The sequence below is a fragment of the Hemiscyllium ocellatum genome, chromosome 5 (assembly GCF_020745735.1).
Source record: "Hemiscyllium ocellatum isolate sHemOce1 chromosome 5, sHemOce1.pat.X.cur, whole genome shotgun sequence".
Taxonomy (NCBI): domain Eukaryota; kingdom Metazoa; phylum Chordata; class Chondrichthyes; order Orectolobiformes; family Hemiscylliidae; genus Hemiscyllium; species Hemiscyllium ocellatum.
The window spans coordinates 33,164,550-33,179,329 of NC_083405.1; the positions used below are offsets into that span (position 1 = coordinate 33,164,550).

The 14,780-nt window shown below is 43.5% G+C and overlaps 1 protein-coding gene across 1 annotated transcript; it reads left to right on the forward strand.

Annotated features, from left to right (window-relative positions):
• Positions 1-1,619: 1,619 nt before the first annotated feature.
• On the forward strand, positions 1,620-13,119 carry LOC132815653 (eomesodermin homolog). The gene is made up of 6 exons (XM_060824641.1): positions 1,620-2,394; positions 5,724-5,878; positions 8,109-8,230; positions 8,331-8,489; positions 8,583-8,644; positions 8,748-13,119. Exons 1-6 carry the CDS (start codon positions 1,622-1,624, stop codon positions 9,475-9,477), a joined length of 2,001 nt encoding a protein of 666 aa, XP_060680624.1. The 5' UTR covers positions 1,620-1,621; the 3' UTR covers positions 9,478-13,119.
• The last annotated feature ends 1,661 nt before the right edge of the window (positions 13,120-14,780 follow it).

A 14,780-nucleotide genomic window follows, 5' to 3' on the forward strand; every position in this document is an offset into this window, starting at 1 on the left:
AATTAAGCAGGAAGTTAGTGACAGCCCCGGGACTAGAAAGCCATGTCAGGAGAGAAAAGTTTCGTTGGATCTGAGAGAGATATCACAAAATGCAGTGAAATGCAATAGCCCAAATCATTAAGTATTCACCTTGCTGAAAAGGGGAGGGCGACGATCGGTTTGCAAACAGTAACTGAAGCAAATACTGTAGTTGGGGGAGAACGAGAGGAACCGCAGGTGTGAAGTTTCCGACACGTTTTCGGATCACGAATACAACCCAAAACGTGTATGAAATCCTCCAGAAACCACACACCAAATTGTCATCTGACTTACAAGAAAAAAGTTCATCCAGTTAACGGTAATATATAAACGTGTACTTTTGTGAGGGAGTTGCATTTCTGTGTGAACAGGAATACCTCTGTTGTGACTCAGTTAAATGGTTTGAGACCCGTGCAGTTACCTGGAAGAGGGGACGTTGGCTTGTTATGACACGTGTATTCTGTTTGGTTGTTTGTGACCGACGGGGTTTGGAATTCAGTATGCAAAGCGCTGGGATCGTCTGCCTCGAATATACAAACGTGAAACAAATAAAGTCTGTCACCTTTATAGAAAGACGTAACTGCGCCAAACAAAATCGTGCTTATGGATCAAGTTAACATCGCGGCGGCATGTGAACATACATCAACGATAAAAACTGCAGCGATCTTCGAGAACAGGACTGTGCCCCGTACCGATACGGACTGCACTCCCACACCAGAGTTTATCAAACCAAGTCACTGCCCACTCAGAAGGAAATTATAAAAGGCGCTAGTAACCTCTTGTGAGGGGTAGATTTACAGTTTTACTGAGAGGTCACAGACTTGTAACATTGACCCTGTCTCTCTCTCTCTCTCTCTCAACAGACGCTGCCAGACCATGCTGAGTATTTCCAGCATTTTCTGTCTCTTTCAGATTCTCCAGCACCCGCATCAATGTTGCTTTCAGATTTTTTGGTTTATTTTTTAAAAAATTACACTGGTTCCTGCCGGTCAGATGGGGAAAAGCTGGAATGGATTTTTCAGCATAGTAACCCTTCTATTTCCTGAAATCATTAAATACTTTGTGGGGGGGGTGGGGGGGAGGAGTGTGTGTGTGTGTAAAATGGATCGATAGAAGGTGTTTTGGAGAGGCAGACAGAGAGAGAGAGAGAAAGAGAGAGACCAAGTTTGCTATTTGTTTGTTACCAATGCCTTCACTCCCTCCCCGGGGAACCTGACTCCACCCTCTGATCCCACCTCTGCGTGCTGGTACCCAATGGGACGGGGGGTGGGGAGCAGAGGGGCGAGGGGCTTGTGTTTGTGAAGGGATTGCTGGAGGAGGAGGAGGGGCGGAGGGAGGGGCAGAGGGAGCACGCTGCAAGAAACTGACTTTAGCCCCAGTGAAGGAGTAGCAGCCGGCTTGTGGTTTCTCTGTGTGTGTGTGTGTGTTTTACGCAGAGATCTGCAGTGTATGATTTTGTGTGAGTTGTGACTGTGCTTGTGTGAGTCTCTTGAGGTGGGGCTTTACTGGGACCGAGGGAAGTGGGGGGGGGGGGGGGTGGGGGGGGGGGTGGGTGGGTGGTGGTGGCGTTGGGGGGGGGTGGTGGTTGGTTTTTGGACTCGGAATGATGCAGTTAGCAGAACGATGTTTCACTTCCAGCGCCAGCCTGCCCAAGCCTTTCTACAGCTTGTCCTCGTCCCCGGAAAGTCACAGCCCGGCGTCCTCGCAGCTCGAGTTCGCGGAGAGCGAGCGGGCGGACAGTCTGCAGGACACCACCGGCGCCATCCATAAGAAGTTCGCCGCCGGCTCCGGGATGCTGACGGACAGCCAGGGCCACAGCTTCAGCCCGGCCAAAGTAGGGGCGCCGGCGGCCGGGGACCGCGCCAAGGGCTCGCCGTCTGGGCCGGCCGACGAAGACTTGGCCGAAGTTCGCTACAGTCTGGACAGCCTGGGGCCCGAACGGTATTTCCTGTCTCCCGTGGCACCGCAGAACCTGAGTCCCGGCCACCAGCAGCAGCAGCCCCAGCAGCAGCCCCAGCAGCAGGGAGCTCCTAACCCCGGCTCCTTGCTGCCTTACCCCGGGCAACACCCCTCCTCGGCGTTCCCGGTGAACGGGGCCAGCCGCTACCTGAGCCCGCACTCCGTGCTGAGCAACGGCGCCTACAACCCGATTCTGACCGCGGCCGGTGCCCCGGCGCTCGGCCCCTCGGCTTACCCGGCGTACCCCGGCTCGGGGCGCTCCCAGTACGGACACGGCTACCAGGGCGGCCCGCTCTACCCGCAGTACAGCCCCAGCATCCCGCACCCCACCCGGGCGCAGGTCTACCTCTGCAATCGGGCACTTTGGCTGAAATTTCACCGGCACCAGACCGAGATGATCATCACCAAACAGGGCAGGTAAGGGGCCGAGCTTCGGCGGGAAATCCACACTAACCCCGCACCTTGCTTCACTTTTCTGGGATTCCTCTTGAGTTCTGAATTGTCAGTCAGTCCTGATTTTTAAAACATTAAATACTTGCCTAAGACTTTTGCATTAAGATCCCCTGATGGCCCGGGCTGAGATTGAACCCTCTCTGGTGTTAAACAAGTTGTTTGAGATGTGTGCCAACCCGAACTAGCATCAGACATGACATCCACATCTGATAGAATTGGGGAAGGTCTGATGTTTAGATTTTGTTGTGTGTTTCCGATCGAGAAAAGCCTTGCAGATTCGGGAGTGTTGCTGTGTAACTTGGGGCTGGGGGGAGACTTACCTGTGTTGAACGACACACCTGGCTCAGTGTCCTGGGACCGCGGTACAACCTCTCAGCTACTGAAGGAAGTGTGTTAGGTGGGCCACTGCCGAGCTTAGGTTCCAACTCCCTCAGGATCTGCTACATTCTAGAGAGAGTATTCTTGATGATGGATAACGCCGGAACTGTGCAGATTTGGATGGTGACCATCCCCGAGCTTCCAGAGTGGCTTGTTCTCTCTGGAAGTGGCATTTTTTTTCTCTCTCTCTTTTAAGATGTGACCCCAGAGTCATTCCCGAGCCGTGTGTCATACCCTAAGTAGCACAGATGTATTCCGTTATTGAGGATTGTGTCAAGCTTAAAAGGTTGGCGAATGACGGAACCGGGACACTAGCGCCAGACTTTCGGTTCGCAGAGAAATAGAAAGTCGATACCTTTTAAAAGAAATTAAGTCTCCCTATCGGAATCCCGATTAGTGTCGTTAATCAATTCTCCAACGCATTTATTGTAAAGGCATTGAGATATCGGCCACCTCCTTTACTATGTAAAGGAATGGAAGAATTCTGAATTGCGGGAGAATTTGCATTCAGTCCCAGAATCAATCATATATTTCCAGTTTCCAAATTGGCGAGTTAAAGGTAGAGAGATCCCCAGATCCCCAGCTGTTCCACTTTATAACGTGTTTGAATGAAGCCCATCACTCATATTTAATCAGTTGTTCATAATAGACTGTTATGTAGTGCTGGGTGAAATATGCAATTCATAGTGGCATTTTCACGCGATTTTAGGTTTGAAGGTTGAAACTAATATGTAACGAGAGGTTGCACTCGGCTTTTTACGCTCTGGTAATCCGAGCGATCAGGGGTAATTGCAGAGTTACTCACGTTGTCCACTCCAATTACCTTCCACAAGGTCACCCGAAGGAGGTACATTTACTCTCAGATTCGGCAGGTCTGTTTACTGGGTTCAAGCAGAGTGGCGTCCGTGCTTTCGCAGGCGGGTGCTAGAAAGCTGAAGGAAGAGAAAATGTTGGAAATACTCGCCCGAACAGGCAGCCTCTGTGGAGAGAGAAGCCAGTTTATGTTGCAGGTCGAAGACTGGCTTTCAGAGAGGGGTTTATAATCTCTCACCCACGAAATACCCGTCTTGGTTCCCAATTCCCATCCTCTCCAATTGCCTGTAGAAGTTTCATGCCCCATTTAAATGGGTATGGTATTGTAACTTCGAAGGCCACACTCTCACCCAAACAAAACACAAGATGTGTTTGTGTGCTTTTACACTTAAAAGTCTGGATCCAGTTTTGGTTTCATTCGTATAAAGAAGAACATGAAATCACGTTTTGTTAATGTCAGTGCTGATTTCCTTGGTGACGGAGTGTTATAACCCTGACTCCAATCCTGTCGCTGTTCTCAGCTGTTCCACTTTGTAACGTGTTTGAATGAAGCCCATCACTCATATTTAATCAGTTGTTCATAATAGACTGGCCCAAGTTTCCTGCCACGGTCTGTACCTGGGCATCTGGTCCAGCATGTTTTCATGAAATAATGTGGTCACTTTTCACAGCAGCCAGTTCGGAATCAGTGAATTCCATCGCAGCCAGTGTCAGTGCCGCAGCAGCGCCAATACTCATCCACACATGAGCTGGGTGTTGGAGCTGACATCTTTTCGCCATTGCGAATGGGACCACAGTTTTGTGTGGGAAAAGAGGGCCTGTTTAAATGCTAAATATATAGTACTTCCATAAATTGGGGCAGATATCCTGTACCAAATACCGAGAAGAATTGATGTAGCCCGATTATGTCTAATGGATGGACTGGTTGAAATCGCTACCCCCTTTTTTTGTTGAATTAGACGAAATGTTTGGTTTATTTATTCGGGATGAGTGATATTTCTATATTTCTTAACGCCTTGTGGGAGAATACAATCCGGATAAGCACGTAATAATTAAACCCAATTTTCTCATTTAAATTACAATTGGTCTGCATTGTTTGTATGTGCACATGCATAAAATCAACCTCGTCTCTAATTTCGTACTTCCAATACCTATTCGGTTGCCCCCAAGAAATGATTAGATGTTAAGATGTCACCAGTGAGCAAGAAACGTCAGGCAATACCTTGCTACAGTTTGTGAAATACTCCCGACTCGAAGATTGTAACATTTCAGCCTGGAACCACAATGTTATTTATGTAGAGTTGTCAGTGCGGAGTGGAGTTTAGTTTGGAGACCTTGTATTGAATAACTAGCCGCTCCGTGCAATGAATTTTGGAGATATTGGAAGGGAGAGGTTCAGTGCTCCCAGCTTCATGAACACGAGCAGTAGAGCCCATGGACCAGATTTGATAATGGTCCTAACGTTTAAGGCCGTTAACAACAGCTCAGCTCAAAGTCTCTGCAGCAAGCACCGTGCTCTGCCATTTAGAAACTCGATTTTCAGCACTAGTAAAGTCACAGGGTGCAAAACTCGAGGGGCATTGTTTTGGGACTATACCTCCTCCCGCATGTCCAAAAGTCATTCACGCTTCATAAAACATTTGATGGAGGGTAAATGGTGAAAGTTCAGCACAGTTGTTGCTCGCGTCTGTCAGATCGGGAATCACATCCTGCAAATTATCATTAAAATTAGACTATGGTCGAAGTCTGTTACTCTCTTCCCCGTCTGACCTGAGTCTGCACAGGGGCGATGAATGTTCCCCGCTCCTCAATGCCGATGACAGGGGAAAACTTATTTCTCGCCACAGCTAAAGCAAATGATTGCAATGGTGTGAATGCAAACAGACAATGTTGGAATCACTCAGCAGTCAGCCAGTACCTGTGGGGAGAGAAACAGAGTCAAGCTTTCAGATATGCGTTTTCTTTCTAGTTGCCAGACTGGCTGAGTTCTTGGAAGGTTTTCTAGTATTGTTCAATATCTCCTGCCGATTCGGGTTTCTGTCGTTTATTTTTATGCCTTTGGGGTGTTGCATCGTTTAGTTATTCGTTTTTGCTTCTCCCAGGCGTATGTTCCCCTTCCTGAGTTTCAATATTTCTGCTCTCAACCCAACCGCTCATTACAATGTGTTTGTGGAGGTTGTGTTGTCCGATCCCAATCACTGGCGATTTCAAGGCGGAAAATGGGTGACTTGCGGAAAAGCGGACAGCAACATTCAAGGTGTGTGTGAGCGCGGATTGTGCAGCGTCTCGTTTGTGCATTGTAGATCTGTTTGTAATTCTGTCACGGATCCTCTGTGTAATGACGAGACAATGATGCCTGTCAAAGTGGCATAAAGTTACACTTCATCAGGATTTCGGCACGTAATTCTCCCAAATGCTGATTTATTTAGTAAATTGTCCACTGTTAGGCATTACTGAAGTTAAATCGCAGGGCACACATTGCCTTCTCGGCAATCCTTCGATTAACCCTGTTGTACCCGCGCAGCTGTAGGTGTAGTCCATTATATTTTAGAAATCCCAATGATTTCAGATCTCCAGTATCCGCGGTACTTGCGGTTATGTTTTGATACCTGCATGGAACTCACATACTGCACGCCCCCACCCCACCGCCCACACTACATGTGCATTGGAAAGAACAGAAAACGTTGGAATAACTCATCATTTTACAGGCGGGAAACAATTGACGTCCAGGTGGTTGACCTTCCATGCTTGAATTGTTTTGAATATAAATTTATAATCTTACTCTTCCTAATCGATTGCGTATGACGGAATGTTGCTTCTGCCTGGGTCAACAGTGTCGTTCATAATGAAGTGAGAATTTTTAGCACAGAATCGCTCCATAGTTCCTGTGTTTTTGCACACATTCTCCAGCCACTCTTCACTCCTGACCCTTTTTCTTGTCATTTAAAGCAACTTGTACTTAGATAGTGCCTTTTACATATTAAAATGTCCCAGAGTGCTTTTAGGGCCAATTGCTAAACAAAATTTAATGTAGATGGCCCACTGTTTGTGCTAATGTTTATAGTTGATGGGGACAAAAAAGACTTGTACTGATATGAGAATTTGAGGCACCGTCCCCTCATATGGAAATTGCCTGTGACCTTTTCAGTCTGTACTTAAAAAGTTTTCTTTTGGTTGATGCACTATGTTTTTAATAACAAGCATAGAAAATGCTGAAGAACCTCAATAGGTCTGGCAGCATCTGTGGGGAGAGAAACAGACAAATATTTTGAGTCTGACATGACTACTTCTGAACGTTCAGAATTAGTTATCTACTGTGTTTCATGTTCTGTTAGTTAAATATAAAAATATAAATTTTATTTTCAACTCCGTGAAACCACCTCATGTCAATATCTCTGTTTAATGGATGGGGACTGCTGGATATCTTTGTCCTAGGACTGTTTGGTATTTGATCGTGATGTCGAGGAGCCAAACTAACAATCATAAAGACGGTGTTAATAATCCAGTTAGTTAGCAAAATTTGCAGTTAAATCATGAGGATTCAAATTCACAAGTTGTTCACCAGGTTCCTAGATAGCCTACGGCTTTATTCTGCAAATACAGTTTCAGAAATATGCAATCTGTCTGACCTTAAATCAAATTAATTGTACCAATGCAGCTTTTAAGTTTGCACAACTAATACTTAATCTGTCCTTTAGTAAAGTCTAATCAATAACACTGATTTATTTCAAGACCTTGAACAAGGTTTCTTTCCAATGTAAAGTCAAACCAATCTGTCCCTGCCCAACTGGCATCGGATTCAAAATGGTGGTTGTCCCTAATTTTAAAATGTGCAATTCTGCACAAACAACTTGGTGTCAAAGCAAACACTGATTTCCTGGAATGCAATTCAAGTGCTGCACCTTTAAAGTTTGGAGCTCCTTCCTCATTTGTGGCAGTGGAATTTTACACATTATGTAGAAATGCATTGAGTTTTAATGTTCAGATCAGAGAAAATTGACTCCTTAAGATTGTGGCTGATTGAATGTAAAAGGATTAATTTGAAATGTCGGGCTGCAAGGCTGTTGAGATAGAGTAGGATAAATGTGTGTCTTCTAACAAGTTATAACGAAGATTTACAGACTTGAAATTTTAACACTTTATGTCTTCATGGATATAGACTGACTTTTAATTTCCTGCATTTTCGGGTTTCTTTTTTTCAAATTTGCGTGATCCACAGAATTTTGCTTTCATGTAAATGTTTTTTGATTAATGTGAACTGTTTGCAGTAGCCACATGTCATACCTTGCAGACATATACAGATCAAACTGAAATGCAGTATTTTAAAGACCCGATTTTCTGCTAATTTCACTAGAAAAAGCTACTCATTTGTAGTCAATTTTGAAACTAATATTAGTATTCTTTTAAACAATTCAGAAAGGAAACTTAAGATATTCCACTGTTCCTAACTTGTTACTAACAATATCATCTTTAACTTTATTCTTCAGGTAACAGATCTTATGTCCACCCTGAGTCTCCAAACACTGGAGCTCACTGGATGAGACAAGAGATTTCCTTTGGGAAACTTAAACTGACTAACAATAAGGGCGCAACCAACAACAGCACTCAGGTGAGCCAGAGAACAGGTAACGCATATCTCTGATGTGTTTGTCTGAGAGTAACCCTTTGTGGTGAGTGTCTTCACAGTTGTGTGTCTTTCATTTTTACAGATGGTTGTATTGCAGTCCTTGCACAAATACCAACCACGCCTTCACATAGTGGAGGTGAATGAAGATGGTGTGGAGGACATATCTGAGTCTTCAAAAACACAAACATTTACTTTCCCCGAATCACAGTTCATTGCTGTCACTGCCTACCAGAACACTGATGTAAGGATTGTTTATTGCAGATTTGAATTGTTAAAGCAAATGAAACAGTTGGCAACTGGTAAGTTTTAAAACTTTTTTTTTGTCTTTCATTAGATTACCCAGCTCAAGATAGATCACAATCCTTTTGCCAAAGGTTTCAGAGACAACTATGATTCGTAAGTTTATGCTTTTAATTTAATAAATTTGACTCAGATACATTGGTTCTTTAAATGTCAAGATATCATGGTCAAGGTTCTAATTTCCTTTTTAATTCTTCAGTATGTTCACTACTCCAGAAAATGACAGATTGACCCCATCTCCCACGGATTCACCCCGATCCCATCAGATCGTGCCTGGGGCACGTTATGCCATGCAACCCTTCTTCCAGGATCAGTTTGCCAACAGTATACCATCAGCCCGGTTCTACAATGGTGAACGTGCAGTGCCCCAAACAAGTGGCATCCTGTCCCCACAACAAACCGAGGAGTCCAGCAATCCTCCCCAGAGGTGGTTTGTCACCTCCGTGCAACAGCCTGGCACCAACAGGTTGGACTTTACCTCTTACGATGCAGATTATGCTGCCAATGCCTTGCTGCCCTATGGTCTCAAGCCTTTACCCATTCAGTCAGCTCATTCTCTGAGCTATTATCCTGACCCAACATTTGGTTGGGGCTCCAGGAGTTCCCAATACCAGAGAAAGATAACCTCTGGGCTAACATGGTCCTCCAGAACGAGTCCACCAGCTTTCCCTGAAGATCAAGTATTGTCCTCCGAGGACAAGGCAAGGGAAGAAGCCAACTCACCGTGGATTGAAACCCCACCATCCATTAAATCCATGGACTCAGACTCTGGACTCTATGAAAATGCCTGCAAAAGAAGAAGGGTTTCGGCTGGCAACTCAAGCAGTGAAAGTTCACCAACAATTAAATGTGAGACAATTACTTCGAAAGAGTATAACAAGGATGGTGCAAAAGCGATGGGCTACTATACTTTCTACACCAGCCCTTAAGGTATTCCCGAGATGTTTGTCTGTATATATCCAATCCATTCACCAAATGTTGAGATGGTCTTAGGAGTGCCAAAAAGACTGAAGCTTCCTTCCACCTTAAGAACTGACCTTGTACAGTGTAACAGTGCAATCAAATTTTTAAGAAGGTGCCAAAGCTATCTGATGCTGTAAGCGATAAGATGGAGACATTCTAGCTAAGCCTGGTCTAATGTGATGTCCCATAATATATAGTATTAACTTTAGGAGGAATTACTTGGTGGGTGGGGCTTAAATACCAGATTGACGTTTACTGTATGTGGTTTTATTTATTTGACAATACAAATATGTACAGTTCCTGTTCTTTATAGTCTACTGTAGAATGGGTGCAGTATGGTGTAAAAGAAAATGACAGTGTTAGTTCAATGAATAAAACCCAGTCCTTTCCAATTCCATTAATATGTACAGATGAAGCAAAAACAGCATTTTCAAGCATTACATTTTTCAAAAGCAATAAAATAAGATTGGTTCAGACTGCAAAATTTCAACTTTCCAAGGGATACTGTGAGAAGGCAACTCAAGGCTTGATAGATGCATAGCTAATGCACTTATAATTCTGACCATTTCCCATCCTCATTCACATAACAGAAATAGAATAGTGAAAGACCTGTTGGCACCTTAGCTACAAATTTATCAGGCTTCTGGTGGTCACTTGACTGTAATTGTGGACATTAAAATCTCACACATAATTCAAATCATTCTTCAAGTAACACGATGTGCTTAAAAGTTTCAGCATAAAGGCACCTCGGCAAATTCAAACTTTTGCCTTGAACATTTATTTTTAGTGCGTGCAATTATCCTGTTATGTACCTGCTGAACGCAGATTATTTTACATCATGCCAACAGTCTGAAATGATCTTGGAATGTTATTTGCTACGAGTTTAAAAACAAACAAACCAGGGCTTAATTAAAAGATGGCGTCGGTATGTGGTTTATTTGCAAAATAAAAGTACCAGATTTTCAAGAATTGGTTAAAATGCAGCGGTAATGAAATCCTTTTACTGGCTTCTTGAAAAATGGTTATCTCGCTGATTATTTCCAAATTATGCATTCTAAGTAGAAAGAGCAGACAACAAGAAATAACGAAATGTTTCTGTAATATTTTTGATTGTTGGAACAATCATCGGGGAGAAATTCCGCATAAAAATGTTCTGTAAATCCGCCCTGTTTTCTGAGGAAGGCTTAATTCCAACAAACAAGAAAGCAATCAGGAAAGCATAATCTCATTGACTGGAAATGGTGCAAATGTTTCACAATTGACAACACGTTTAAATCATAGCTCACGCAGGGCCGGTCGGGGGAGACTGACGACTTTTGTGTGTGTGTGTGTGTGTTTTAATCGACACATCGTCGAAAGCGTTGAGCTGCTGCATTCCTTTGGTGAATGAAATGCACGATCGTCTATGCTCTCTCCGCCCGGTTTGACCAGTGCGGAATCTCTGTCGCTTTGCAATCTCACCTTCAACGCAGTTACACTTCAATCGTCATTCTTGCAGTTGTGGAAAATTTCTGGTTATTTTGGTCCTGCCTTGTACCCGGGTCGCACTCTTTGATTTTTTTTAGTTGGTGGTTTGCGCCCTTCAAAAAACAGTTAAATCAAATGTCTCCGGACTGCGTTCCGAATTGCAACCCCACACGAACAATGGAAGAAGCCTTAAAAAGCAAAATAAAATGCTCGCGGGAAGTGGAGGCTGGTATCAGTTTTCCCTTATTCCCGTGTGCAGCGATATTGTGTGGTTGACTCAAAAATTCCAAACTAGGTTCTTGTTCAGCGGAAGGGTGACTGAACCTGAAACGGTAACTCTGATTTCTCTGCATAGCTGCTGCCAGACCTGTTGAACTTCTCCAGCAACGTCTGTTTTGGCTTCTTGTGAATTTAGACAGCGCCTGTCCACTTATTTTGGGGATGGGTGTTGGGAGCTTGATCGCGCTTATTAAAAATGCTATATAAATGCAGGGGGAGGGGTGTCTGCAAGCGCCACCTTGTGGCGGCTCGGTAGGCGCGCTCAGAATAAAGGGAGCGCCTCCATATCAATGCAGTGGTATGAATTCTGTAGGGGTTCGGGTCTCACCTTCCCCGGGAGACTCCTGTGCTCCTGTTGAATTCAAGTGAAAATCTTGGAAAGGTACAAAATCGGGGTGAACATTTCGCACACTTAGCGTCGAGGGTGTGATGCTGGAAAAGCGCAGCAGGTCAGGCAGCATCCAAGGAGCTGGAGAATCGACGTATCGGGCATGAGCCCTTCTTCAGGCAGTCGCTGTGCCCGATGTATTGCAGATGGTGTGCTACATTGGACTGTCCTCACTTTATTTAACGCCACAGCAGTAAAAGGGTCAAATCGGATCAAGGCGTGAAAATGCCAATATCTAAATGAAGGGCTCATGCCTGAAACGTCGAATTTCCTGCTCCTTGGATGCTGCCTGACCTGCTGCGCTTTTCCAGCAACACATTTTCAGCTCTGATCTCCAGCATCTGCAGACCTCACTTTCTCCTTTAACAATTAGAGGACAAGAAATACTTCAAATTGACGGAATGTGTGTGACATCTAAAGTAAACAGCTAAAGTGTTTGTCCTCTGTTCACTTAGGGATCCACTGGGTTCCCACATCAACAGGCAGCGTGTGTATTGACAGGAAAGTAAGATCACTTCTCTGGTTCACCTTTAGTCCATCTTCCATCAGAAACACAGTGGCCCATCTGCCGACTGTCTTAGGTTGGAAATTCAAATTCCCTCCATCGGCAGCATTTCCATCTTTTTATTGGCGTTGTCAGTCCTGACATCTAAAACACCCGAAAGATGCAGCTAATATAAACTAAGGTCAAATCCGTATTTGCCGACCATCAGACGCAAAAAAAAATTGAAAACTAATTTGAAGATATTTCAGTAAACTATCCAATCGCTCAGTGGGAGAATTGCCTCTCAAAGTAAACGGGCAATCCCACTTTGTACCGCGCAGCGTGGAAAATCGATGCGGGAATAACTAAACATTTCGGCCTGTAGTTTTGTTTGGATTTTAACCTTGTTTCTTTCGGTATGTGTTTTGGGGGCCTCCCCCCCCTCTTTTGGAGTGTCACTCACAAATGGGAAAACCAACAGGGCGAGACATTCACACTGAGAACGCGGATTTGAAACTTTTGAAGGGTAAAAATGAAGGAGTGCATGCCGACCTCATTTCTGAAGGGATTCCGCAGCTTCGTTTGAACGGAAGCGGGTTACCTAACATTAAAATGACGGCGGCTGAGTGCTCGGCACCAATTTGGCTGTATCAGACAGGTTCTGAAACGAGCGAGTGTCCAAGGCGTGGAATGTTTATTTGGTTCAATCTCCCCTGCCAGAAAGCAGTGATTCCGAAATGTAACACCTCACAAACCTGGTGACATTTATGAATCAGTCAGTTCTGAGAAATCAGACGACATTCGAACAAATAAAAAGAAAATGAAACTTAATATTTGTCTAATAAAGATTATCTTGCATTTTCGGCTTGTGTGTAGATGATACGGACCCAGAAAAATGCTGTTTGCTGTCAAACTCTGTAAATGGCCGCATTATCTGTAACAGCCCAGTTAAAAGGATTAACTTTTAACAATAAATTATATTTGATTTAACCAGGCATGTCTTCTGACATCTACTTCTAATGAGAATATTGATACATCCTCTATCCCTCGTACAATTGCAGACAGACAGAGTGGTTTAGAGACTGGGAACAATTCTAATTGCATATTTGAAAACCTACCAAATATTTTCTCGTTCTAAAGGCAGACTCCGTTTCGGCTCCTAGTGTTCTCATTTACTGGGTCAAAAAGTTGTTGCTTTTAACGCCGAGTTACTTTTTAAACTAATTTCAATTAACACCCGCGAATTAGAAGCGATTTTCTGAAACGCGGGTGTCAGACACCTAATTGTAAACGGAACCATCTCATTAACTCGAATGGAAAACATTTTAAGAACTGGTTCTGAATATTATATTAAATATCTGTCTTCCCGTGATCATGCTATCGAGACTGGCACTGTGGCCAAATTACAATCTGGTAAAAACAGAAAGATTAACATTTCATTCAATTAAGAAACAATTGAGATGGACCTAGCAACAACCGAGCGGACACATTCCGTAAATAACACAATTTCTGTGCATTTAAATACAGTTCTAATTGTATTTTATGCAAGGACTATGCCTTACTAAAATGGATATGTTTACAGGGTGTTTTGGGTCATCGCCGCTTTGGGCCTATGTTCTCTCTCAGCTAACTTGTTTCAAAACAATTCAGTTACGACTTCAAACAAAACGAAATAGAGAAAGAATAAACTTCCGCCGATATTTTGTTTCCTTTGTTGACAGGATGAATATGGTGTGGCATTGCTTCCAAAGTAATTCAATCCCCAAGAAATTAGCGGAAATTAGCACTTGCACAATTTTTAACCGAAAGATCGCTCTCAAGTAGTTACTGTCTTGCCAACGCGGTAAAAGATTGAGTAGAAACATGGAAGATTTACCACACAAAAAAAGAGATAATTCGGCCCATCTTGCCCTATGGAAAGCTCTTCTGCCCAAACTCACTTTCAACTCTTGGTCTTTCCTGGCTGGATATGTAATAGCCAAGTGTTTTTGTTTTAAATTGCCATAAGGGTTTCTGCCTCCATCATCCTTTCATTTAATGATTTCCAAATCTTCACTACTTTCTGGGTGGAAAATATATCTCTAACTCCCCCTTCAATCCTTTTAGTTCCTTAAAATTGGTGCTTCCTGGTCATTAAGCTAAAGCTAAGTGAAATAAGTCCATTTCATTCACTCTTTCTGGCCCCTCATAATTTATTTCAAATAAATATTCCCTCACTTGTTTCATATTCCCTCATTTGTTTCAAAGAAGACAACTCTGCCAATGCAATCTTTCCTCATCACTAACCTTCCCATGTCTTTGCAACATTCATGTGCCTTCTCAGGTCTGAACACATCCTTCTTGTAATGTTAAAGCCTGAAATGTAAGCAATAGACTTGGTGTGATGTGACTAGTGTTGATACAGTCCTTCTATTTTGCTAAACTTCTCAGACTACTACCATGTCTTGTTCATTCCTTCATCTTTTTTATTCCTTCCACAAATGCATTACCTCAAAATTTTCCAGTTTGAGTTGCATTTCTGACTTTTCTGCACAGCTGATAGTCCATTGATATCTTCTGAAGTTCTACATCTCTCTTCTCACTATCAACTACTTGGCTGATTTTTTAATGATTTGCAAAATTCTTAATTACAACCTCTCAAAACTGAGTTA

Excerpts from the sequence above, each read along its gene's own strand:
- LOC132815653 (XM_060824641.1), top strand. The coding sequence starts at position 1,622 with ATGATGCAGTTAGCAGAACGATGTTTCACTTCCAGCGCCAGCCTGCCC. Across the intron at positions 8,490-8,582 it reads CTGCCTACCAGAACACTGAT|ATTACCCAGCTCAAGATAGA; the intron begins GTAAGGATTGTT and ends GTCTTTCATTAG. Across the intron at positions 8,645-8,747 it reads TTCAGAGACAACTATGATTC|TATGTTCACTACTCCAGAAA; the intron begins GTAAGTTTATGC and ends TTAATTCTTCAG.